Source organism: Opisthorchis viverrini, assembly GCF_000715545.1.
Source record: "Opisthorchis viverrini unplaced genomic scaffold opera_v5_155, whole genome shotgun sequence".
Lineage (NCBI taxonomy): Eukaryota > Metazoa > Platyhelminthes > Trematoda > Opisthorchiida > Opisthorchiidae > Opisthorchis > Opisthorchis viverrini.
In genome coordinates this window covers 16,664-44,602 of record NW_008751811.1, presented here as the reverse complement: position 1 = coordinate 44,602, position 27,939 = coordinate 16,664, and the positions used below count along the sequence as shown (strand labels likewise).

Genomic DNA, 27,939 nt, shown 5'->3' with positions numbered 1-27,939 from the left:
CCACTAAAGCAATCACACGTAATGGAGAACAGGACAGGGTAGTCCAAAAGCTGCCCCCAACGAACCAGACACCACCGCCTGACCTCAAAAATCGTCGATCAAAATACCGCGTCGGGATATTTAGAAGTACGGAGAAAGAACCAGAAAAGGAGTATAGTCACCGCCCGGTTAAAAGTAACACTTTTCGGCCTACACTTCGACGTGCCATCTCAGAGGCCAGTTGCCGCGACCGGACGAATAAATCAGGTAAAACTGATGGCCAAAAACTGAAAGCACTAAACAACCGTCAAAACAAAGACCCTTTCAATCAAGTGTTTAATAATAACTGCACGTTTGACAGTAGTATACTTGAAATGCCTGTCGCCATGTTAGGAGAACGCTCGCCGGAGTTTTCATCAAAATATCCCTCTCCGTGGTTATCCGTTGATAAGTCTTCTTTTGACGTGATTCAGGCCAGCGAACCTTTACTGTGTGATACAAACCAGTCAACGGTGTATCCTAACTCTGGAGTTCTACTGAGCAGAAGCCAACTTGAGGTTGATCGACCTAGAAGAACCAGACGAAATCTAATACGGCGTATGCACTCGACGGCGGTTGATAGCGGCTCAGGAATAGCCCCCCGTTTTCGTCGACAAGCTACACTTTGGAATCCATCAACTGCAGCGGACCCTAAACGACAGGCGATGTTTGGTGATCACTGGAGTGCTACAGGCGATCCTTTGGGAAGAGGCATCAGCGCTGACAATGTCTCAAATAAGTTCAATAATCGATCAACGCAAGTACCATCAGTTCAGCTGAGTATAGATCAATCCAGCGTTTCTAATTCTCCAAGATTCAACCACAGACAGCAATACTTGGGTGAAGGCACTAGAGATAAGCACATGGCTGTGAACAACTTAAACATTTCTTTAAATCCTGGAGTAGGTCTAGCAGATATGAGTTATGCTGAACAGGGAACGGAAGGCGCAAAACAAAGTACTTCAAGTTATTTGAAAGAACAATTTCAAGCGTTTTTTCAACCGGCGGACAATAAACTGGGAATGAAGTTGTTCGGGAGCAAAAATGCGCTGCTTAAAGAAAAACGGCGTCAGGTGCAACAGGGAAAGTGGGTTATCCACCCATGCAGCAGTTTCAGGTGGGTCACCATTTGTTTTCAAATTGCAAATTAATTCGATCCAGGCTCGTGATCCACACGGTTTGTAATGGCAAACTAGTGATACTGACATTTCTATAGTATTTTTCACTTTCACGATCACGGTTCAAATGTGTACGATCAAGATGAAAGACTAACACACTATACACCCGTTGTTGGCTCTCGTTTTTGAATTCCATCCTTCTCTTATCACAGTTTGGAATTTCACTCTTTAAGGCTACCTGTTTTATTCACAGATGAAATGACTAATTTAGCGAAAAAACAATGCTTCGTGATCCACCGGTTTGTAATGGCAAACTAGTGATACTGACATTTCTATAGTATTTTTCACTTTCACGATCACGGTTCAAATGTGTACGATCAAGATGAAAGACTAACACACTATACACCCGTTGTTGGCTCTCGTTTTTGAATTCCATCCTTCTCTTATCACAGTTTGGAATTTCACTCTTTAAGGCTACCTGTTTTATTCACAGATGAAATGACTAATTTAGCGAAAAAACAATGCTTGCTTATTGTGGTTTATTAAGACTCTTTTATCATGAATCACATCACAAAGCTAGCGGAGTGGACTCACTGAAAAACGGTGTTACACAATAATTACCTCAGAGAACATTGGCTCTATCTAGATCCACGTTACCAGGATTGTGTAGACCAATAATGTAACTCGTGTATTATCACCAAACGTCCAAGCATTACCTTCTATTTTACAATGTGTGAGTTACAGTGTGGATACTTTAGGACATTTTGAGGAAAGAAGACCTACTCGAACAGGCACCTCTATGGGCGGGCAAACTAAAGACATGTGTCAGAAAAACTGGGGCAAGCCATAGATAGAAACTCAAGACAGCACAATTTACTGGACTGGCATCGTAATTCAGCAGTCCATGGAAGGCATCAGCCAGAATAAAGGTAGGCAGAGAATAGAAAAAAGATCAGAATGAGTATATAAATAGAAGCTATGGAGATTCTCCAACCTACTTTCTTAAGGTTACCTCACGCAGGACACCTGGTGCTCCAAAAATTTTAAATGGTACACGTCACAATTACTCTTCCCTGCCAGCGCAGTTATACCCAATACAAAAAGTTTCGAAGTTTTTCTTCGTCAAGTCGACTTTTGGACACGCTGGCAGTCAACTACACCTGACTGAAGAGAGTCTGGGGTATCAGTTGAAGTGTTTGTGACTAGTGAACGCGTCGTGTGGCAAATATTTAATATACATTTCGGGCGAAAATAAAGAAACTGTTGTAGAATTCATCACACCTTAAATGTACACAGATACCCCATTGACGATTCTTACTCCTGAGCTGACTTTGTAAGCCAGTATGCGCAAGCAATTCTTCGTTTTCACAACATAATTGTTGGATATGAGGCCATCATCCAGTACTCTGGTATCAACCAGGGCCAGATAAAAATTTCTCCGTTGTCAGTCGATTTTGATAAGCTTGGTTTAGTTGAGCCTCTATTGTTCAACATGTTTCATGTTTCTAGACCTGTTGTCTATAGATTTTCTTCTTGGGAGACTTCATCTCATTAAGCATTTGGTTGATGTTGAATAATGAAAGACACGTTCGCTCTGATTGGCAGTTTTGTACTTTGTATCAATTTAATCAATAAAGACCTTTTAATGGGTGCTTCAACCTTCGCCTTGTTCCATTAGGTTCTATTGGGATCTGTTGATGCTGGTCCTGCTGATTGCTAACTTGATCATACTACCGGTGGCGATATCATTTTTCAGCGATGACCTGAGTGTGCATTGGATTGTGTTCAACAGCATATCTGACGTCATTTTTATCGCGGACATTGCTGTGCAGTTTCGTACGGGTGAGTGCTGAAGCGATTTGCCCCTTAGTCACCATGCGTCAATCTCTATGTCTAAACGAGGTCTTTACCAAAACAAATCCAATATAATCGGTTGGCTGAATTAGTGTACAACCTAAAAGTGCTATTGTCTTAGGGTCTGGTAACGGCAGATGAGATCACATTTAAATATTAACACGAACGGAGACTCCTTACAGATGACTGATGGCATGTCAATTTCTGTCGACTTATTGGTGTTAAACGAACTACAATGTGTCCCAATTTCTAGTAGCCGCACAGAATTTTGGGACGAATTACAGTGTAGTGAATATAGCTGAAATCTTCTACTTCAAACTTATCGTTCATGCTGGACACAGTGCCGCCAATCGTTTGTGTATACTTGAAGAATCTATCTAATTCATGCAGTACTTGAATGACAGCATTTAGCAGAGTCCTCATTGGATGTAATGCATCACCACCAAATAAAGGGTATCTTACAAACAACAACTCCTATTACTGGACGAAAATTGCAAACCTCCCAGAACTTTTCCATCAAAATAGAGTGGGTGTACGTGGGAGTCACCACTAACGCGGTTGATTTACTAACCATAAACTTATACTAAGCCAATTTCAGGAGTCATGGATATTGGAATACATTGATAGGGTTCGTTCTTCCTGGCAAAGATTTCAGGAGCATGGATATTGGAATAAATTGATAGGGTTCGTTCTTCCTGGCTAAGTAGAGACATAAATGAGCATTTATTACATATTACCCACTGCGAAGATTGAGCTAGCCAACGCAAACAGTGATGATCACGATGCCTAAAGTAGCTGTCAGGACAGAACATTGGACTTGTAACAGCACTACGATATCTGGCGGCAGATGTCCCACTATGCGAAATAGTCGCGGAATCCAGTTAGAAGCATTCCGTAAGAGGCGCCTTCTCCGGTGCTTCAAAACAGAGTTGTATTCTTCAATGACACTTTCTCGGGTGATTACCAAACCCAGTCATCAACGCCAAGCTATGGGGAATCGGCAGGATGGAATTGTGCCACATTTAAAGACCTAAGGAGTTGTTCTATCATAATGATATGGAAAAATGCATCAACATAGCAAGCCAATTTGGTAATACTATGGAAACTTTGGGAAATTCAGTCGATATTCTGTCCCCTAAATGGGGATGAGCTCTGCCACAAAGCCAAGAAGCAATGTACCGGGTTTTCGTTTATGCAAAAAATCCATCAGGAATACGCATCTTACGAAGTTCCAGAGTTACGAATTCACAATCCCACGCTTGGTAATTGAAGATTAAACCATTTGGTTACCAGCGTTGATCATTATTGTGATTAACCGTCAAACGTGGAATTCACGTCCACTAATCAGGTGTTGGCTGCCTCCCAAAAAGACGATTCCTTAGATGGAAGGTTCATGTGTTGCGTGGATTATCATTCCATGTGAACGAATTATAGTTCTTTAGTAGTATGAGAATATTCAAGAATTCTTCATTCAGAACCTTGTCCTCCACATGAAATCAGTTAATGATGATGAAGCAGGCAGTCTGTAGTGTAGTTTCATTTTCCGATAAGTGTTAGCTGATAACTTTACCAGGTTATTGATAGATAAACTATCCACTTTTCATGGATGCGAACCTCTCCGGAGTTCCGCGAGATTTATAATGCTTTCAATTCCCAATAGGGATAAAATAGCCGTACCACGCTGCTAAGATTTTCATCATAGACTGGTTTCACTTAAAGGAAGTAACCTTTACTCCATAAGAGCTTACAAGGGACATTGCACAATTCGTTCCAATGTTAGACCATGTACAACTTTCTAGGAAGCAGCAAAACAAGTATGCTCGAGAAAAAGCTTCCTTCTGGATTGAACTACCCTTGTATCTAAAGACTACACCAGGTCTCACGCCTAGCACGTTCGTGGTTGAATAGACAAAGAAATAGACCTTTCTGTATGACAGCATTCTTTTCAGACAGCTGTTTGGCTTGCATCTACGTTGGATACACAAAAAATCATTGTTTGTATGAGGCATGCTATTTAGCGTAAAAGTTGTCGGAATGTCAAAAGTACAGTTCTCCAACGTGTTGTCGAATCTGTCCGCACTGACACTTTATGTCGTGTGATTTATTTTTCGTCCTCCAGAACCGTTAGGAAATATTCTTGTCCCATTTAGATTTCACTGCAATTTGAAAAGTTATTTGGGAGATGATAACCTTTTGTGATCAGAAGAATATGTAAAGCGTTTCGAAAAGTAGAAGTGCGTGAAATTCCTTTAGTTGAAATACGAATGCCATATTTTTGACACGGAAAATGTACTGTTTTAGCCCGGAAGAATGGGTTCCCTTGTTCCCTTGCTGTATGTTCGGCGTGAATTCCCAAATTTAGACATTGAGTGATGGGCATTTTGAGCGATCGCGGCACAACAGAACACTTGAGCTAATCAGTCAAAACCTGTCTGTTAAATAGGATATTGAATAAACGGATAATCAAACCCTACTTTTTAGATCCCTGCTTGAGGAGAGGGTGGAATGGCCGCAGCTGTACGCCAGATAATATGGCTGGAAAAACCTTCGCTCTCCGGCCGGAACAGACGGAACGTGATGGGCGTTCCACCAAACAGAGTCAACCGAAGGTCACATTCAAGGGAGGACACATTTGTTTATTGCATAAGGTCTAGACAGACAATTTTAGCGGGGAACTTTACAGACTACGGTATAAGGGGGGCGATACTGGCGCATACAAATAGTAGCCATAGGCATCGGTCATGACTAGACATGCAAAAGTGCGACAAAGTTAGTGAAATTTAGGAGTGAACCTGAAGTACTGGGGAATTCCTTATGCACACTGATGTGCTATACTTGTCAAAACACAGCCAGCATTGAATATAGCGAGGAAATATGCATCTGTTTTGACTCCGACCTTATTGTTGCGGTTGTCAGCGACTCGTTTGACGTGAATCAACATTCCAGCAGTGAGATCATTTGTTTTTTCACCAATGTACACACTGCACGCGAGAGAAAACATCGACGCAACTTACACCTACATGCGTCACTGAATAAATTTCACTGCACCAAAATTTACACTCACCTTGTAAAAAGATACCGCTGATTATTTTTTTTGTTGAGTAATTTGAACAAATAAATAGCAAACTCGCTGTTGCGTAATCCCTTTACCTCTTAATGTGCACCGATCGCCTGCATGTGCGTAAGTTCAATCATCACGATTAATAAAATAAGTAAATGAATGAATTTCTCTGTGTTTGAATGAAAGTCAACCTGAACCCCGCACATCATGGAATTTCCTACAGGCAAGCCGTCAGCTAACTAACCAGTGGCTAACCAATCACAATCAGGCTCACTAGAATGGACCTGAGCAAAGCTAAGTAAACAAGTTCGAAGTAAGCAAAAAATGACGAAAAAGAAACGACATTTTGTTCACTTATAAAGATTGTTTTCTTCAGATTTCGTCAAATGGTTTGTAGTAGCACAGCTTCAAAGGAATTTTGCCCTCTCGGTAAATATTTGCATGGGAAACCCCGCTAAATCAATAATTATTTGTCAAACGGAAATTCGATTGCGGACTGCACGGACCACATTTCTGCTAAACATTTTATTTTTGGGCGTTTCCTCCGTATTACAACAAAATCGCATTAAAATTGGGGCATATGTTTGCAACGAAAACAAATACTGCCACCGAACGACACACAAATCATGGAGAGGAATCGCATGATTATTTCGCTAGCAGACACTCAATGACCAAAACCCTTCGTCTAGTTTGGTGTGTTGTGAGTCCGTGCTTTGGAAGACAGCACGATGACCATGCCAAGCTCGACAGTGTCAGTAAGCGATTATTGTGTAGCAAATGGGAAGATATCCAGGATTGGATTCTGGGTTTTATTAATCAGGAAAATTAGCATTTCGGAGAAGTTAAGAGGCACTCTAAAGTTGTTTTAGCTCCCTCATAAATATTAGAGATGTGCTTGCCAGGAGGGTCCAGACATCTACTCATCTCATACGAGTTGAATAATTTACCGATTGCCAGTTAGTAATTTGTTCACCCTGAATTCACATAGGACAGCACCATTCAGTATTAAGTCCTATACCTGACCTTCGAATATCCATAAATTCCACTAGAGGCAAGTGAAGGCCACAGAAACAAAAAATCATCAATGCGCTTGTCTGTAGGTTTTCACTTAAGTATATAGACGGTACTAAATCATATGAGGTCAGTACGTAAATGATGAGCGACACTTTGGATATATCATGAGTTTATTAGTGTGAGATGGCTATTTGCTGATTCTGTGAGACAGTAACGCTGTTTTAGCTCGGAATATCTTGTGGTGGTTGACACATTCTACAGATGTTTAGGAAGGCATGCTTTTGAACAACTTAATCCGTGTACCACGCGACCACCTCCATTCTTTCTGTCAAACTGGAGACTGGAACTAACACTGTTGTAATGATAATGAGGATAATGAGGATTGCCCCCTTCACCATTTTTATCAGCTAACACTTTCAGTCTTCTATTTTCGTCATTTCCAGGTGTTGTCAGGAATGATTATGCTGATGAGATCATCCTTGACCCAAAGGAGATTGCTCGTCATTACATCAAGACGTGGTTTGTGTTGGATTTTATCAGCTCGATTCCAATGGACTATATCTTTCTCATATTCAACAACAAAGATCACTATAATCAGTTCTTCAGCGCGGGTAAGATTGTTTTTCGTAACATGTGTAATTCTATCTGTTATTTGAATACGGGAATCTCTAGAAGTGTGGTTACCTAGCAGCGAGATAACCTCTAACTGAAACTAGAATGATGCTCGCTTGGGTTTCGCATCATTTGAGTGATCCCACCGCTCTAATCACTAAGCCAAAGAATGGGATTGGCCACACCGATGTAAATGTCCGGATGCCACCAAATTAATTTGCAAATACGTGTATTTCGTTAATTGTTTGCAGTATGATGCGCGAGTTTGTGGAACGTTTTACAAATCCCGGAATTCGCATTAGTTCTGATTGGATTGTGAGAGATGAGGTCGTTGTACGAGTTTGCAAGCCTCGGGTCGATTTTGTTGATTTGAGACACCTATGGCTGTAAAGCGGTAAATCTGTGAATTTTAAGGGACCTGTGTATGTGGATACATTGCGGGCTGTTTTGTTTTACAGCTATGAGACTTGTTCAACCAGCAGAACTGTGACATATTTAGGTGTTCAACAACGGTTTTTGCAGAACCACAGCTCCCCTTCTTGGATAGGTTCGCGGCATTTTCATTTCTCCTGGTTGACGACGCTACAAGATCTGGTTTCAAATCGATGTCATCAATCGATGTCGTCAATTTCTATCCACATTGCCTGAATGAGTGTCTGGAGGTGCATAAACCTCAGAATGATTGTGTCAGGTTAGAAATGAGCCACTTCTCCATCCATTTTTATTGTTTTTCCAAAATAAGCCTTTCAAATAAATCATGGTTGTACGGAAAGAAATAATCAATGTTGAACACTGATACCGTGCTGTCCATGATACTTTTGATGATGGTGCACATGTGAGAAGCTTGAGGATTGCAACTGCTTAGTGGGCCCAAAGGTAATTTTTTACGATGGAAACATCGAGGGTTGAATATCATTTCAACTAAGGTACCCCGTTGGGACAAATTTAACTGTCGATTGTTGAAATACGAGCGCTTCCGATGGATACAGCACGTACTCATTTAAGATTTGAATGAAATTTTATTTAAACGGAGGCGTGGAAATTTTTGTCAGGCTTTCCATCACGTCACAAAAGCGTCAGAAATGGCATCACTCACTGATAACTACCTATTAAATGAGGCTTTGTGAATTTCAACAATAGCTTGGAATCGACCATCACATGCGTTACATAGCACATTTTGGGCACAATAATTTCAACTTGGTCTCCACACCCTTGAATTGGTGAACCTTTAGAGACGACACTACTACTGTGGAGCGTACAGCAAACACAATGGGCAAGGTATGGCAGAAAATAAGTGACGAGGAAGGCGATGTCCAAAGATCATAGCCGATGGCCTCGCGTGAGTAAAAACATGACATAATAGAACGCAAAAGCATGTTTTTTGTGACGGTTAGTTCAGATGTTTTAACTACTGACAGTGTGTGGAACTTGATATGAATTTTCTATAGAATGAAAAAAATGGTGGTTTGTAAACAGCAAAACTTCGTCTGGCCTAATTTCACTAAGTAACAATGATGCAGTTTGTGACGGGATACCGCAGTTAACTAGGGGAAACCCGATAAACGTTTGAGAAGATTCATGGTGGGTCGGTCTCTATTTTCCAACAAAAGTTACTGTTGATGAAGTGCAAAAGTACAAGTTCCATTTAGGGTGCCCAAATCATGTGTTTGTGGATATTCGATGCAGACGATCTGCGCATTTAATCCTGGTGCAATATTTCTACTCATAAACTGGTCATCTATACGAACAACGACGGAAGCCGTATAGATGCTTGAATGTGTTTTTGTGGCCATCAATGTGGCATTTTCGGGTATGGTTTGACTGTTTAATACATTTATGAAAATAGCAAATTCAGGCCTCAAAGACAACAAGAGCTTTCACCGGTGACAGAGTCGCAATACTCTGGTTATTCTATACATTTTCATTTTTCAGAATATAACTCATATCCAGCCAGGTTGCTTAAAACCTGTCTGATGGTTTCCTTTTTTCGTGCAGTCAGCTCACTATAACTGACATGTCTGACGGTTATTCTATCACCTGAGTGTCGCTGATCTTCCTTTACCCTGGTTGATTGGATTAGATGTGCTGGCTCATCATAAAATTCGTTCCTGTCATGTTCAGAATTGCACCAATCCAGTCATCGTTAGAAATGGATCGGGGTCGGATCTGGGACAACCAACAGCTCCAAGGGTATCCCTCTGATGTGGTTGGCCAATTGACAACCGTTCGATAGATTTGCTGATGGCTGTTTGAACAAGGACACGACGGTATCAAATTTTAAAAAAATGGATGATCTTCGTAGACAGAAGCAATGTAGAATTTGGTGAAGTTCAGCGTATTTTACATGACAGGCACAGATAATACCCCAGTTCATCTAGGCGTTTCAGTCTGGAGTTTAAGCTCTTCGGTACCGATGCTCGAAAAGTTTGGAGCTTTTGCCCATTTCTCCTACTACTTCGACTATATTTGTATTCAACAATAAACCCACATGATTAAGACAGTTTGCAGTGACACCAGTGTATTTTGTCTGCTGACAGAAGTGAATTTAAGGATATTTATTTTCCAAACAAGTGCAGTTTATTTGCACAAAGGAACATGGCTGGGTTAAAATAAACAAGCTTCACTTACAGGACAAAGCACATTTCCAAAATCTGGTTCATTTTTCAAATTATGCATCTGGTAAAATATATCTTGAGTTCTTGTACGTGCTGGACAGAAACATTGAATCACAATTGTTATGGTAAACCCACTAATGAGCTTCGTGATAAACATTTTTCCTTTTTTTGATGCGAGCTTCGGTAATGCAAAATGTTACAAGATTGCCCTCCATATGCTATTTGTCTGCATTGTGTGCACTTGCATTTCTATTCAAGAATACTCTAATGTTTTCACCCACTCAACAAGACACTTCACTCTGTTTGTTCTTCTGATCGGTTGTAACTAAAGAGGACAGCTTCATTTTCGAAACACACTATGAATTTTCAGGCGTTGGTGGTTGCAGCATCTTGTAGAATACGTACTCACACGACTCTCGTTTGAACAATCATGCTCCTGTCCTCTCGCAGTCATCCTGGTGGGTCCACCCTAAAGGGGGAGAAGCACTGGACTCGAGTTTTGCTTTTACTAGCACTCATCAGCAGTACATATCCAATGGCCTTCCCGGGGTTTGAACTCAGCGGGGCGGACTTATTAAACAACTCCTGCAGCGCACGCTAGATTCATCCGCATTTTCACGTCTGAACACGTGAGCATGTTCGCGGTAAGTGATGTGGGCAGAGCGTTCGACTAGAAAAACGACCCAGTAACACCTTGGTTGTGTCGGTTGACGGCCCACCAGTCAGAAATTTACAGTGAGGTAGCGCCACAGACGATTGGAACATGCTGAACCCATTTGGTCACAGGTGTTGGTAGTTTCGGGATTTTTTATAATACGCTGCTGATTAGCTCTAATAAGAGCACAACTCTAGTTCAGTGCTTTCTTTCTTCGGTGTGGACTCACCAGGTTGATTTAAGCGAGGATAGGAGGACGACTGTGCAAACGAGAGTAATGTGAGTGTATACAATATAAAGTGCCGATTTGATGTAAAACCCTACTGTTCGTATTGTTTGTTTTATCCCTAATTATTCTGGTTTGTTTTATTATCGCAATGAATTCACTTTTTGTCAGGGCGTGAGCCACGCATTCGTCGATGAGCATATGCTCACCATTAGTTGATGAGTGGGCATGGTCGAGAAATATACCCGGTACTGCTGGCGAGGTTTCCGTCGACTTCGATAATCTGGTCCTTTGTCGCGTTTCGCTTAGAGAGCGAGATCATTACATGTTGTTTCCCATTTATACTAAGATGTTAATTTTATTACCAATTTTATAACAGCACTAACTTATTTATGACCAGGAGTAACTAAAACGACAAGAATATCTGTGTTTTAAATTTAATGCTTATTAGAAAGGTGTGTCAACTGCTGTGATCATGTCGTAAGTGTCATTTGGATTTCGGCTCATTATTCAATCATGTCCCAAGCGAACGAGGCACATTTGTATTTTGTAAATGAACGAGGTTTCAGAACTACCAACTATATACCCTCCAGCGAGCTGAGTATAGCAGCAAAGAAGTTCGTCTAAATTAAGTTTGCTGTCAAAATACTAGAAAACAACGTTGTGAAAGCGTCCAAAACTATATCAGAATGTCAATAGGAATGGTTCAGTAATTTCGTCATACAGGGGTGGTAGCTGCAATGAAGAATATGAGTACGGTGTTCCATTGTGCATTCCACCGTTAAACCAAGCTTTTCACCCGTTCCCATTGTAGGTAGGACGCTCCGCATACTACGATTGGCGAAACTTTTGAGCATGCTACGATTACTGCGGCTCACTCGTTTGGTTCGTTATGTGAGCCAATGGGAAGAGGTTCGTGATCCGTTTTAACCTGTAACATAGAAGTGTGCGTTTTAGTTTAGATGTAACGGTTAAAGTAAAATGAGCGCACTCCCAACAATACCCGTATAATTTATTACATCAATACTGGATGATTGTTGCTGGAGCCTTTTAAATGCAACATTTACAACCGATCATTAGGACCAAATTGAGTAGAGTTAGATATTTTTTGGAATATTCAATCCTATTGAATAGAAACCACAAAATTACATGCAATCTCTGAAAGGCTTGGTGATTCCACACACATTGGGACCCCAATTAAATGAAACGCCCTGGCACTAGCTGGTCGCCATATCACGTCTGATTTTCAAAGCCCATTTTTGTCTGGTCTCCAGAAGATTTGCCTGGTGGTTATTTTCGTAAGAAATTTCAAGGAGAATTGGATCAGTGCTTTTGAGATACGAACAAACTGCTACTCTTGGATCAAATGATTATCAGTCGCACCAGTGTTTATTATGCCATCCATTAAGTAGTGATTCTTCCTCATTTCTACCAGATCAATTTATCAGGATTATTTTGGGTATAAATAAAGACTTGTGCAACGCTGCTTAGTCCTGCTCAGCCTGATTCGGCATTAAATCATGAAGCATGAGGCACAAACAGCACGTAATTTTCAGGAAATTGCCATATACTGAAAATAATGGTAGTAGTCGGAATAATTTAAAAAATTGATGTCCTTGTGCACATTCTAACTTTCATTCTTCCTCGTGCTCATACAATTTTTAATCTTTCGTGGCTCAACTGGTTTGGCTATTGTGCAGAATTTGTGGAGCAGTGGACTGGGTGATTTTGTATTAGCAGTTTTGTCGAGATATAGGCTATCCTCAGCTGATTTATTAAGTAGTTCTTCAAAGCTACATGCAAAAGTATACTCGCAATTAAACACAGGTGAACAGCGTCTTCAACCTAGTTTGTTGTACACGGGCCAGAATAATTGCATCAAGACGTAGCAAGGCTTAAGTACTCAGAATCGATATGGGTACAATACGTACACATTGAACAATACCACCCAAATATTTTCACAAGGATAACAGAGTTTATGAATATTTACAAAGATTTTGTGTAACCCCGTTCACGTATTATTCACAGTTTCTCAACATCGCCAGCAAGTTTATGGGCATATTCAACTTGGTTTTGTTGATGTTACTTCTTGGACACTGGAATGCGTGTTTGCAGTATCTGATTCCAATGATGATGGAATTTCCACCGGAGTCGTGGGTTAAACGATGCAAACTGGAGGTGAGTTATAAAATCTGTTAGTTTTTATCCTAATATCAGATCGCTAATTGTGAATAGTAGAAAAGCGCAACACAGCGCTACAGAATTATCTAACCCTCGGAAACTGGGTCGCTGTTGTCGTGAATTGTCCATGGTCCTCCAAGTCAATCATCATATGGTGTGTGCTGACACAGAATTTCGGCCACAAAACTCAGAGATGACGGTCAATTTTCCCTTAGGAATGGCATCTGTGTACGAGAGTCATTGTTTTTTTTAATGTAGACATGAAACAGTCTGGCCATACTGTACAGCGCCAAGGTATGATTTTGTAGCTATTTTAAGGACCACACCAAAACTATTTTGTATGTAGGGATTTTAAAACTGGTTTTTGTTACCGCAGCTGTCAATGTTTAGCTTACAGAGTAAAGGAAAAATGAAGAAGAAATCGGCATGCGGTATTCAAACTTAGACGGTTCCTTTTGGAAGAAGAGGTTAACTTCCACCTGGGAAATGAATACTTAGAATAAAATATATCGGTTTTGTTAGAAATGACCAGTGATATTCCTCATTTTACAGCTCTAGTTTTAGTAAAGCTAATAATTATAAGTAGAAGGTGAGCGTAATACAGCCAAAAAACGTGAGGGAGCGTTTACTAGGAAACAATAACGTAGAATAGTTGCACACTGCTCAGCTATCTAAACAGATGACACGCCGACCTGTCAAACAGCTGCGTGGGAAGTGTTAACTTTACTCTAATACATATGAGTTTCATATCTGCTCCTAGTCACACGGTTGTTAATCAAATGCAAAGAAACCGCTAAAATTTAGGCTACACAAATTTACTCTGTGGGTGAGCGGTTCTGAGAGTGAAAACCTCACGTTATCAGTAGTATCTACACCCATTTGATAGTTGTTAACAAGCGTCTCCTCACAGGTCAGCTTAACATTGCTCAAACGTATATATGTATATATATATCGCACCCAAGTTGTGTCGCCTCCAGTTTTTATAGGCGGTGCAGACCCGTTCCGCAGTTTTTTTCGGTATTCAAGTAGGAAGTTAAGAACCCAATCTCCAGACTGCTGACAAGATTTGCCTGATGCATATGGGCCTTTCTTAATTGATCGCCATGCGGTTTTGTGGATGTGTGCTTCAGGAGTGGCAGCATACTGAGCGAGCAAACCTCTATAAGTGACCTGAAGAACTAAAATGGTCACATATTTCTCCATTTGATGAGCCTTTTATTGAATTACTCTCAACACATCAGTCAATGTCTTGCTTAAATTCACACAAACATAGATCAAAATAATTAAAATGTCCATGTAGCATTCTGACCAGTACCGGAAAAAAACCAATCGAGCCATAACATATATATGGTTTGCAAGCTAGGATATACTCAGTATGGGTGTTCTTGGAAAAACAGTATATTTTCAACGACGTGCAACACTGCGGTTCACTGGTGGTACATGAAGAGAACAGTTTAAATTTTGAAAACCACAGTCCTTCACGTCAATGTAGATACTTATCCCTCTTAGAGTGTGACGCTCCTCTGCATATGTGAGTCGTATTTCACTGCAAGATAATGGTACTGGATAATTATATTTTTCTGTGATCCACTTTCAATTACCTTAATGTAGATGTACTTCTGGATAAGAAGATGTCAATTATGATGTCAATTATGATGTCAATTATGAGAAGTCAAAACGTGTAATTCGATTTATGTGGTTTTCAGAATAATTGTTAATATTTTGGCTCAGGGACTTCCACGTTTTGAAACTTACAGAATAATAAGATGATTGTTGTTGGTTTTAGGGTGCTGACTGGTTTCAGAAATACACATGGGCTTTATTCAAGGCCATGTCACATATGCTATCGATTGGTTATGGTCGTTTCCCACCAATCAGTATCGGGGATGCGTGGATCACCATTGTGAGCATGATGAGTGGAGCGACTTGCTATGCTCTGTTTGTCGGGCATGTCGCAGCTCTGATCCAGTCTTTTGATACATCCAAGAGACTCTACAGAGAAAAAGTAAGTTGATTTTAGGTGTAATTTTTGCCATTCTAGATTTTAGTAGATTATTTTGCTGTTTTGAAAACTGCATTATAGCTTCCCGAAAATTGTCACCGCATTATTGAACAAATCTACGGAAAGATTGCGGAATATTCTGCACATGCGACTGGCCACAGAGATCAACTACTAGACGAAAGCAGCTCTGAGGTATTTCTGAGTGGATAGACCTTAAGGTTGGACTACGCACCCACTTTTTGATGTCGTTTGGCCAGTCGGCTTGTCAGGATGTAGAAATTTGGCCATTCTCCTACGAAGAAACTCACTTGTACCTAAAGCTCACATTTTGTAGTATCTGTAAGCTGTAATGATGCCGATTTACCCGAAACACTTTACGATGCGGCGGTTTGTGTGCGCCCGTACTTGTTGACAAGGTCTAAAATGACAAAAGTTTGATTCCCACGTAAACTGCTTAGTCTAATTTGAAGGTCACACTTATGTTCGTACAGGGACCCGTCAATTGTAAGCGGTGCTCATAAGTAGTTGCTCGGAGGTTCTAAATCTACCAACAACAAATGCAAAGTTTACGTGCCTTTCAGCAAAGGAGAGAAATTGCTTAAGTCCTTTCCTGTCCTAAGTTTTCATGGACTGTTTTACTCACACAAGAATACAATGGGACGCTAAACTAGCAACCGCAAACCCTTGTTAAGACCCATCTGTGTAATATAGAATAGTATCAAGGTGTCTAATGATATGTCGTGAAGATTAATCGCCTCCAATTATTTTCAGTTAAAAAATCGAGTACAGGGATTTCTGGTGAGAGATGTGACGTTAAGGTTGTGTACGACTGCCAGTGTTGTGTTCTAAGTCCCGTCAGATCGATAGAACAATACAGAATATTAGAGTAGTATAGCATAAAATAAAATAGCATTTCCAGTAGTCGGTAACAGTAAAATATTCTATACCAACTCCATCGTTAATTGATCTAACATATTTTGGTTGCTGCACTATTGGTGAATGTATCCGTTGAGAAATCCTGTGTCCAGTTATTTCTATGGTTTGTTTATGCAGTGGCCCATGTGTGCAGACTGCATCGATCACTCTTTGATTTTTCGAGGAATAAACGTTATAGTCGGTAACTAATTGAAGCTCTAAATTTTACCGGCGGTCAGAAAGGCATGTAATCAGTATCCCAAAATCATCTTCTGCAAAACAAATGCCAACCAACTAGGGTAATAGTGTTAGTGATTCCCAGTTATCTCGACTTTTTGTCAATCTGAAGGGATCAGTGATCTCTCTAGTGGCCTCGGAGTCCATTCTGTTTAGTAATCGCCGTATCTTACAGCAAGCATTCAACAAAATTACTCCTAATGTACACACACTGAACGTACATGTTTATCGCGAACAATCCCATTCGTCGGTAGAAATTTTGTATATGATTGACCAAGGTGGTATCACTGCGATGCGAGTTCAAAACCAGCACAGACGGTGATTTTTCTACGAACAGTGTACCTTAATAAACTAGCATTAGGGGTGAGATTTATTTCGTAGTTCAGCAAATACACTATCATCCCTTCCGTAAATTCTTGCGTTCATTGAGTGAACGTGCCTCTGTTCTCTCCTCAGTAACGGCCAAACGCGGAAAAGACCTGTTAGTTCTGTTGTGTTTTGCGATCCTGGGTGTGGTTTCCTTGTTTCCAATGGCGCCTGGAATTTTCGATGCGTTCTCGTACAAATCAACTACACTAAACCCACCCACGACGATGCCATAAAAAGAAGAGAACACAGTCTTCTCAAAAATTATTAAATGTAGTCTGTCGGTTGTTCAGAGTACACGTTTTTATTTGTTCCAGCGGACTTAAGCGCGTGTTTGCTGATATGCGGTTGGACACCATCAAACAAGCCCTCGGGTGCATTGGTCCAAAATCATATTATATTTTCACTTGATTTACCATTAATAACGACTACTTGTCTTTTTCACTTGCCTCGTTTGAACCGTCACCGCTATCAACTACTCGGAACAGGATTTGTGTAGGGTAGACCAAAGTGAAAGGAATGTTACCAATGGTTTTACATGTTTGTGTCATTTCAGTTCAAGCAGGTGGAAGAGTACATGGCCTACCGAAAACTTCCTCGTGCCCTCAGGCAACGCATCGCTAATTATTACGAACACCGTTATCAGGGAAAAATGTTCGATGAGGCACAAATACTGAATGAGTTTTCCGAATGCCTTCGAGAGGTAAGCAAATCCCGGGTGCAACATTTTGTTTGCATTGTGCAGAGTTTGACTTGTTTGTTTTTTTGTTTTCTACCTGTGGGACCAATTTCAAGTTATAAATACGTTTGCCTTGTTCATTGTTACGAGATATGCAACTTTTGTTCAAAGTTGCTTTGGTGCATTGTGGAGTGTTGGAAGGGTATTGCATCGAACTGAAAATTTACTAAATGGCAGCAAGCACTTTAGTTGCCCACAGCCGAATGTGGATTGGAGAGCTGCAGTATGTTAGGGCGTGCGTCTTAGTGGCTCATGCACTGATAAAATTGGAGCAAAATATAGTTTAATGAACCTAATAAGGTTGGATCGGAAAAAGAATGTTTTCCATGGTATATTGTTAAAATAAATAACAGTAAAAGTATGCATAACCTGTATTGCCACTTCCTCCTAAAGTCTCATCGGCTATCCGCAAGACGACGATGGATTGAGGAGTAACAAAACATTTTCCCACTTTCCAGTCACGATTAACTTTCATATACTTCAAAATAGTGCATTTGGGCTCAGGAACACCTGAATGATGGAAATATGTCTCAGCACTTACTGGGAGCAATGCACAGAGGGAAGTATTTAGGAGCCATATGAATGGAATGAAAAATGGTTTGAGTAACTGCGTAAGATGGTATGACATACAAGAATACACTTTCATACAGTTAGGACTGAGTGACACCATGCATTGCAGCGAACGATCCGTATACTGAATTACTGTTTAGTTTCATCGCTTTGTTGCCACTCACTCGAACACGCTTCATGCACTGTGTGTGGCCTTATAATTTGCTATGCTTGCTCCTCCTTTCCCCAAGAAAAATGTCCACAAGTCAATGAGATCATCGGCCCACAACAGTGGTACCTTAAAATTCCTCCACTAAGTTCACACATTTTCTGACATTTCAACTTGTTTAAATATGTTTCATCGCATATAACGAAAGATTACGTTTTGTTCGCAATAAACGCCCAAATTTTCAAGTTTACAATAGCACCCAGAAAGTACTAATGAATCAGTGCCCTTTTTCGCTGCTGCAATTGAATGTACATCACAAAACAAGAGCACCATAAGATCACAATACCATAAACTAACAACACCAATAAAAGTATCAAGAATTTCAACAATATCGTGTTTTTACACCCTATTGTATAACGTTAACTATAACTCACAAGTGGGCTGTATTCCTAAAGAAGGTGTCACTTTAGTCCATCGAGCTAAATTATTCACAACACTATCTTATTTACTTTTGAAGTGTCTGATGAAGTAGTGGTATAGTGCATCTGTAGTGACTATAAAACCGACTGCTTGAAAGGAGGGCTGGCTATTAACACTTGGTCAAATTTACAGAACATTCAAATTTCAGTGTTACCTTTCGGGCATAAGGCAGCACGTTTTGGAGGCGGAAGGTACTCTGAGGGTTCTTTCGTGAACAATAAAATGGAGAAAAACATCTGTGCTGCGGTAGTGATCCACCACATACATATAGCTTCTAGGCCCAAAGATGTTGTAGGGAAATGAAGTCGTGCGGTTTTCCGCTATCTGACACTCTGACTACCATTCAAAAGAGTTCTGTTGTAGGGGTGTGTGATCCCAGCGTATATCGGGGAAACACTTTACGTCAGCACAAGAGAATAGAGGAAATTATTGAAATTTTATGCCGATGGACAAAGTTGTATAGGATCAAACTTTTGCACAATGAAAATACTCATGTTACTCTTGTTTAACTTGAATTGATTACTAATGCCATGTTCTTTATGCACACGCATTTGTATACGGATTGTTTTCAAAGATTTTTGTAAGGTTGTTGCTTTGTTCGGGCTATCAATGTCCCCCTAAGAGGTAATTTCAGTGGATTCTGTAGCCAGTGGAAGGCGGTAATCTCTTCACGTGTACCCCGAGCCTCAGCAGTTAATTCAACAGGGTGATTTGAGTAAAGTACACTCTACCCTTTTGATCCTCACATGTCTCACAACGCTTTTCCCAAATAGGTAGTCAGGCGGTTACTCGCCAATGTACAGTTAGTTAACTGTCACCTCTGAAAATCTCTAAATTTTGAGCTCCATCATGAAAGACGGAAACAAGTTAATGAACACAAAACTAGCTGATGTAATCTTTTGACCAGCTGGCAGTTAGGTAAGGGTCCCAATAGTCTTGGGTTGACAATGGGTCGGCGATATTTGAGTTAGCCAGCCAACCAACCAGAGTATCATGATGGGTATGTATGACAGCCAACCAGAGTATCATGATGGGTATGTATGTGACCATCTGGTCTGGAGTGCATATCACACTTTACTTCTCTTAATCATTGTTCTTCTGTGTTAAGCTTTACATTCCTATCACTGTACAAGATTTAACGCATCTATTCTGATCAGTCTCAATTCTTCCTGTTCTGGCGGGCATTACCAATAATTGCAGAAAATAATACTGCCGCGAAAAATATTATTTAGCGTCATGGTAGTTCCAATTCACACTCACTACACACGAAGATACACTCGAGGCGTGTTAAGAGGACTGGTATTTTGGTACCAACTGGACACATGTTTTGTGTATAAAGCATTCATAGGAATCAAGTACACGTTGTTGAGAATACAACCAAAATCATGCGTCGAAAAATTTGTTTGCAATTCTCGGTTTTCTTATTTTCATTTCGCTGAAATGATTCCGCCTTGTAAGGTCCTAGAAGGCATTATATTCTGCTCATTAACATGTGCAACAACAACTGAAGGTGATTTAGTCAGTGTTAAATATCGTTTACTTTTCAACACTAAAGAGTTTGGCAAAAGAATTCGGGTATTTTGTTGGATGCGGATGACACTTGGTGAACTTATATGCTGAAGGGGGCAACGACAGCATTTGGACTCTGCTTTGTATAATCCAACCGTTCAATCATAGTCGCTGGCTTATGAAAATTTTCCTGAACTCGCAGATGGGGCACCAGACGTTCGAAGTTTGTGCTCTATTACGAGAGAAAGCTATCTAACAAGCATTTCTTACATGGTAGTTGTTTTCAGAAAATTTGTTTTATGTCTGTTGGAGGAACGCTTAGCACTTTATCAGTTTTACTGTAGGCGAAACATAATACTGATTTGCCACCTACAGCTAAATGGAGCAGTCTTCAAGGACCAAAGACTGGTCACTTTGCACTTCATCAATATTTCATAGACTTTCAACAGATATGAAAAACAGAAGTATCTCCGGATTTTAGAATACGTTTTCCTCAAATTATACCTCTGTGACTTTCTGTCAGGGCCCAATTGTGACAAACGGATATTGAGGTTCAGGAGAATCAGATTCAAAGTAAAATACTTAGTATGGAGGCATTTCACTCAGAGGTGTTTAGTCATTGGTCAAGCATTATTTCCGTGGCGTCACACAATTTTAACGGTTTATCAACGGCGCATCCGCAAATGTTCGAAAGGTCATTTCACCAGTAACATGAAGAAAAAAGCACTCAGTGTATCAAGGTAAATTGCCTAATTTTACGCTAGTGGCCCGTGAAATCATCACTATTGACGGCATGACATCAGTGTTCAACACCAACGTTTCACTACCCTAATTGTGACGAGTGAACTAGAGGAGAAATAGGGTAATACAAAGTTCAGAAATTTACATAGACAAAGCTGGGTGTAAAGCAGACTAGGCTAGAAAAATGGGTCAGTTATTCTGTAAGAAAACAGAAAATATGGGCTCAAGAAACTTGGGATAAAATGGAGATTTTATTTTTGAGCATCAGTCTACAGTAGTGCCTTGAGTAACCAGTTGCTTTTGGCCACAGAGAGGAGGACGCAAAGACGAATGGTAACTGTCTCAGCAATTTGAAGAATAACGCTATAGTCAGATGTAAAATAACCTTAAAGTTGTTGAGAGATGTGCGTAGTGCCCATTGTCTACTAGATAATTTATTATTGCACTTCTAATAATACCACTAGCTGAGTTCTAAAGCCTCTCAGAAGTGTATTCGGTTCCGCATGGTTCGACCACAAGTACACTGCCAAATGACGTTATTTTTAGCGAGAACAAATAATGGATCACGCACAAATGTAATTGATAAATGCGCCGTTTCCTGATGAGATAAGCCCAGAGTTATGTCATTTGCGTCACGTTGAAAGTCTCTTTGGCTGCGTTTGGCTTGTGTTAATCCACGAAGACTACAAAGAACAGAAAAAACTTACCACGCAGTTTTTTAAACGTGAGTATCTAATGGCCGATCAATTAGGCAAAATTAGCATCTAAGTAGACAGGTTTTGCAGACTTAAGAAGTGGGCCTACATGATGAGCCCCAGAAATAAGGACATTATTATTGGGTTGGCAAAATATATTCAACATTATTATATGCAGATTATTGCGAAGTGCCAATTAATTTTTTTCATCTTTTCTTCAGCAAATAATCAATTACAACTGCAGAGCTCTTGTCGCTGCTGTTCCCTTTTTCACCTATGCGGATCAGGATTTTGTGTCCGAGGTGGTGACAAAGTTAAAATTCGAGGTATTCCAACCAGGAGATTTAATTATCAAGGAGGGTACACTTGGAAACAAAATGTATTTCATTCAAGAAGGTATTGTGGATATCATAACCAAGGACGGCGAGGTGGCCACCAGTCTTTCAGATGGGTCGTATTTTGGTGGTAAGTAAGTAGATTCAGTATATGTTTTGGTAAATTATACGAAAGGACACGCAAAGTTTAATAAATCTGTTTATAAACTGTATTATCTGGTCTTTGCGCTTTCGAATTCTCAGAACAAAGAATTTTTTCGACAGGATGTAGGGGATTTTCGACGTTGAAATTTTCATGGTCAATATTCACGTTGCCTGTTAAAATACAATAATTTTCGATGGGAAGTTACCAGTTGCTTTTGGCCACAGAGAGGAGGACGCAAAGACGAATGGTAACTGTCTCAGCAATTTGAAGAATAACGCTATAGTCAGATGTAAAATAACCTTAAAGTTGTTGAGAGATGTGCGTAGTGCCCATTGTCTACTAGATAATTTATTATTGCACTTCTAATAATACCACTAGCTGAGTTCTAAAGCCTCTCAGAAGTGTATTCGGTTCCGCATGGTTCGACCACAAGTACACTGCCAAATGACGTTTTAGCGAGAACAAATAATGGATCACGCACAAATGTAATTGATAAATGCGCCGTTTCCTGATGAGATAAGCCCAGAGTTATGTCATTTGCGTCACGTTGAAAGTCTCTTTGGCTGCGTTTGGCTTGTGTTAATCCACGAAGACTACAAAGAACAGAAAAAACTTACCACGCAGTTTTTTAAACGTGAGTATCTAATGGCCGATCAATTAGGCAAAATTAGCATCTAAGTAGACAGGTTTTGCAGACTTAAGAAGTGGGCCTACATGATGAGCCCCAGAAATAAGGACATTATTATTGGGTTGGCAAAATATATTCAACATTATTATATGCAGATTATTGCGAAGTGCCAATTAATTTTTTTCATCTTTTCTTCAGCAAATAATCAATTACAACTGCAGAGCTCTTGTCGCTGCTGTTCCCTTTTTCACCTATGCGGATCAGGATTTTGTGTCCGAGGTGGTGACAAAGTTAAAATTCGAGGTATTCCAACCAGGAGATTTAATTATCAAGGAGGGTACACTTGGAAACAAAATGTATTTCATTCAAGAAGGTATTGTGGATATCATAACCAAGGACGGCGAGGTAGCCACCAGTCTTTCAGATGGGTCGTATTTTGGTGGTAAGTAAGTAGATTCAGTATATGTTTTGGTAAATTATACGAAAGGACACGCAAAGTTTAATAAATCTGTTTATAAACTGTATTATCTGGTCTTTGCGCTTTCGAATTCTCAGAACAAAGAATTTTTTCGACAGGATGTAGGGGATTTTCGACGTTGAAATTTTCATGGTCAATATTCACGTTGCCTGTTAAAATACAATAATTTTCGATGGGAAGTTGCCACAATTGACAAAGAAAAATCCATCAATACCCACTGGTACTACTTGGTTGCTTTACATCAACGAGGATCAAGCAAAACATATACAAGAAATTGTTGTTGCTACAATACCCTGAAACTTCAGAAAATATTTCATAGTAATTTTGGATTTCGCCAACAATAGGTTGGCGCTTATGCACATCCTGAGCGAAAACGTTTCCTCACATCATTAAAAGCTCCGTCAAGTGTACGTCTAGCAGGAATTGAAAAATTTCAACCAAGCAGTCCGACCAGAATGTGACGATACCATCACCACTGGGGATATTTTCATGTCACACCTAGTCAAGCACCCTGTCATAGAGATCTTGACAGTATCAAGTTTAATTTGCCTTGTTTTGTTATCGTCTGATAGACTCAAAACCATTTTCTTACTACAATTTGCAGTGAAAAGACCTTTCTTGAGGGTGACTGACGAATATTTGTGGCAGATTTTGCTACCGTATTACGTTATCGCATTTTTTCTCATTTTTTTCATTTTTCATTTTATTCTTCATTTGATTAAGCTGATCGGACACTCACTTATTGATTACGCACGAACAATTTACATTTTTTAATTTCTGAGTTTTTTGTGATGTGGGTTGTCAGATGTTTGCAGCTGGTTAAGATGTACTGCAGGGATGTTTTGCCAGAAAACTGAGTATCTTTAACTGATCTGTTTAAGTACTTTTCTTCCATGTGAGAAAAATTAATTTTGAAGCACCACACGGGGCTTAATGAAAGGCCAACTGCGGTAACAAACCATCATCAGGACTGCGCATCGCTTCACCCATAGTTTTAATGCAAGCACTTTGAACGTAAACTTCTGGCGGATAAATTTTTGTGGCAATAGCCTCAGTCTCGGTCAAACCTTCATTTCGACCGGCTTCTGCGTGTTCCCCGGTACAATGTGTTTTGAAAACCGTTGCAATGTTTGCGTATCGTTGTATCTCCAGTAGGTATAGTAATATAAATCTGCATTAGTACATCATTATGTCTTTTGGTGTCTATTTGTCGGAGGTTAGGACGTTCCTCAGGCCAATTGTCTTGTTGCTGTACCGTATAGCTGCCTTTTCAGGGGCAGGTGCATTGATAGATCCACCTAGGTTGCTTTATAAAGAAGCCCTTCTTTTCAGAGGCGTTTGGTAAACAATCGGTGGATTTATTGCTGGGCAACGTTTCGCTTTTGACACAAAAACTTCGTCAGGCCAAGTGAGTAAGTAAGTAGGTTGATTGGGTTTTGAAGGCAGTCAGGGAACCAATCCGTGAGATTCCTTATGACTACTGACGTGATCAGTGCTGGGTGTTCAGTCTGATGTCCCTGTTTGTTGATTAGTGGGGATGACTAAGCTTTACCATAAATTGGTTTGGGGGGGGGGTTCGTCTTTATGATGAACCCGGATTTTTTCGTCCCTGCTTCTTAAGTCTAGGACACCTTAATGGAAAATTCCTCTTGGGGTCGTTCACAGATTTTCTTTCACCTGTGTTCGTCCAAGGGTGCTGGGACAATTGGTTTGGGGATGAGGATGGACAGGTAATTGGATCTAACTTTACTTGGATTTTTGTACTTTTGGACCCAGGCGATTTCGCCCTTCTTTTATTTCTTGACTGAACATTTGGTTACATACAACAGGCACGTCTAAGCCACCCGTGGAGAATGTTTACATCGAAGACAAATGAAATGCACTAATGAACCATTTTGTAACCGTCGCAGACCAGCTTTGCGTACAACCAAATTTAATCTAACTATCTACTGTTGAGTTTTCTAGCTTAGATGCGCACTTCGGTTGTAGCACGCAAACAATCTTTGCGCAACCACCTCTCCAACAATGCATTTTGAATCCCAAAACCCTGTCTTTGCTAGAAATTTAAAAGATACGCAGCAATAACCTTTAACTTAAGGCAACGAATCCCAAGATGGGATGAGGAGCCAGGTTTAACGTGGGCTATTCACTAAATCATTACTTAAAATGTGTTTAGCAGGGGCCTACAACCACATTTGAATAGCTTAGCGGACACTCGCTAGACGATGAGTTTGTGGACAGCACTGTTGATGACCTGTGGGGAGTTATTCTGTTTACCTTTGCTACCGATGAAAAGGAGCTCAAAGAAGGGCTTGATGCCTTTCCTCGCACCTGTGATTTCAATCTGAAATTTAAAATCTGCGCTACGGAAGAGGGTAAAAAATATTAAACCGTCTCATGCATCAAATCCTATTGCTTTAATTTATACCAGTATATTATATTATTATGTGACCTGTATTCAATAATTAACACCCATTCACGTTTCATATTTCGACTTTCAGAAATTTGTCTGCTTACGAACGCTCGTCGGGTAGCCAGTGTCAAGGCCGTTGTATACTCGAACCTATATTCATTGGACCGGGAAAGTTTTCTTTCAGTGCTTGAAAACCATCCATTAATGAGGAGAACCATGGAGTCAGTTGCAGCAGAACGTTTAAACAAAATCGGACAGAATCCATCGATTGTCAGCAACCGTAAGGATCTCCAGGAGGATCTTAGTTTGGTAAAAGAAATTGTAAGCTCGGCTGTGACACCTGAAGATAGTACAACAGAATATGAAACGGAAAACGAAGATGCACAGGCACATTTAAATTTGAAACAGTTCCTAAAATTAGGAAAGCTCAAGCGTCCATCACGGCGCCATCGAGACGAAGAGGCTGAAGATACAGGTGGGGAGCTGGAGGGTGCGCATGACAGTCCTATCGTATCCTGTACGGATACTGGCAAGCAAAAATTGCATATTCCGTCAACATTTTCTAACGTTAGTCTCGTCGGGCGTCTGTTCAAGGCACCAGCACAAAAGAACAAACTACTTGAAAAGAAGCTTAGACGATCAGGTAGTCTAACCACAGTCGATCTTGTATCATCAATTCAGGAAAAGGACATCAATAAAAAACCAGAATCTGCAAGCAACATTACGGAATTGGGTGACTACCCGTCTGCGGAGCCAAAACAAGCTGATGAGGATGCTAACGAAGACGTTGGCATTCCGGATGACACGCAGCCACCAGAGTATTGATCCTTTATATTTCGTGCAAAGTTGTTTACCCTTGGACCTATTCTCAGTATTGTTCTACCAGAATTGTGAATTACTCAGTGGTGCCTCGTTGTGTGCAAATTTCTTTCATTTGTCGAGTTTGCTATCAATGCAGACAAATGTTCCTAGGTAGTCTAACGAGTTGTGATGATTGTTCTTGTCGTTTCATCTGGAACCATCAAATTCTCGGCGACTTGACTTTTATATGAAAACGTTTTGCAAATTAAACAGAATTTTCCAACTGTCATTGCTTACTCCTCTCAGTGACTGATAAAATCCTCACATTGGGGCTTTGAATGAGCTATTTTCAAAGGTGATCTACAAGCAAGTAAGCAAGCTGTCAAGCTAGTATCCACAGTTTGAGCACCATTCTACTGGTGACATCACAAATGAGCATAGCTCAGTCACTATACTAGACAGACAACAATTCAATCTGATGAAACGAGCCGTAATTCTTAAGGAGCCAGTCATTCACGAATGTGATAGTAAGAGTTTTATTATCTCTGATCTCCATCCAGTCGGCTTACATACACATATATACCCTAGGCTTCGCGCGGATCAAAGTGAAACAAAAGATAAATCTGGACAACTCTCGTAAATCAACAATACCAGTTCATAAAATAACCGACAGTGCCGTACATCCAATACCTTGATACGGTAGTCACTGGTCCGGATTCGAGCTAGACTGCTACAAAACCACTAGTAAGACAACTTGAGCTGAAAAGCACCTGGCAAGGAACGCGCCACTACAAAGCATCCCTATAAACAATTCACAAACCTATAGACGTCTAAAAATGCACCATAATTCCAAAACCAACTTTTTGATGAGATTCGTTTCGTAGACAACCTGCTCCTACTTGGATATATAACGGCAGAACTATAAGGTCAAATCATTTTTATCCGTTATATTTGTAGAAATTTGGATGACGACGTTGAAAATTAACACTCTAATGGTCACGGTCAAGTACGTCAAAAAACAGTGGTGATCCTGCTTGCGTTTCTACAGAAGGCCACCACGCAACAAGCCGACATTTGCAATATGGGCGGCTGTACTTCGGCCAGCTAGTAACTCTCCAAAGTAACACACCTGACATGGGATACTTCGAAGTCCGTTCCGAGACCATCCGTGCATAGACCGCTGGGCATGGCTTACTAAAGTCTTACCATCCATTCCATTCTCCCCTTCTAAGCTAGTTGCATACCGTGATGCATACTTTCAAAAGCCACCAAGTTCATAGAGGCTTTGTAGGGTACCGTGGCCAATTTTTCCTAGACATCAGTGATCCTTCTAAGCTAGTTGCATATCGTGATGCATACTATGAAAAGCCTCCAAGTTCATAG

At 40.4% G+C, this 27,939-nt stretch overlaps 1 protein-coding gene across 1 annotated transcript; it reads left to right on the top strand.

The window, feature by feature from the left end:
* Positions 1-353: 353 nt before the first annotated feature.
* Positions 354-26,735, top strand: T265_06998 (hypothetical protein; the record flags this gene model as incomplete). The annotated part of the gene is given in 11 exon segments (XM_009172419.1): positions 354-1,135; positions 2,815-2,978; positions 7,509-7,676; positions 11,988-12,085; positions 13,202-13,351; positions 15,141-15,359; positions 17,431-17,577; positions 21,978-22,221; positions 22,240-22,310; positions 23,063-23,306; positions 25,844-26,735. The coding sequence occupies 11 exon segments, from the start codon at positions 354-356 to the stop codon at positions 26,578-26,580; spliced, it is 3,024 nt and encodes a 1,007-aa protein (XP_009170683.1).
* Between the last annotated feature and the right edge of the window lie 1,204 nt (positions 26,736-27,939).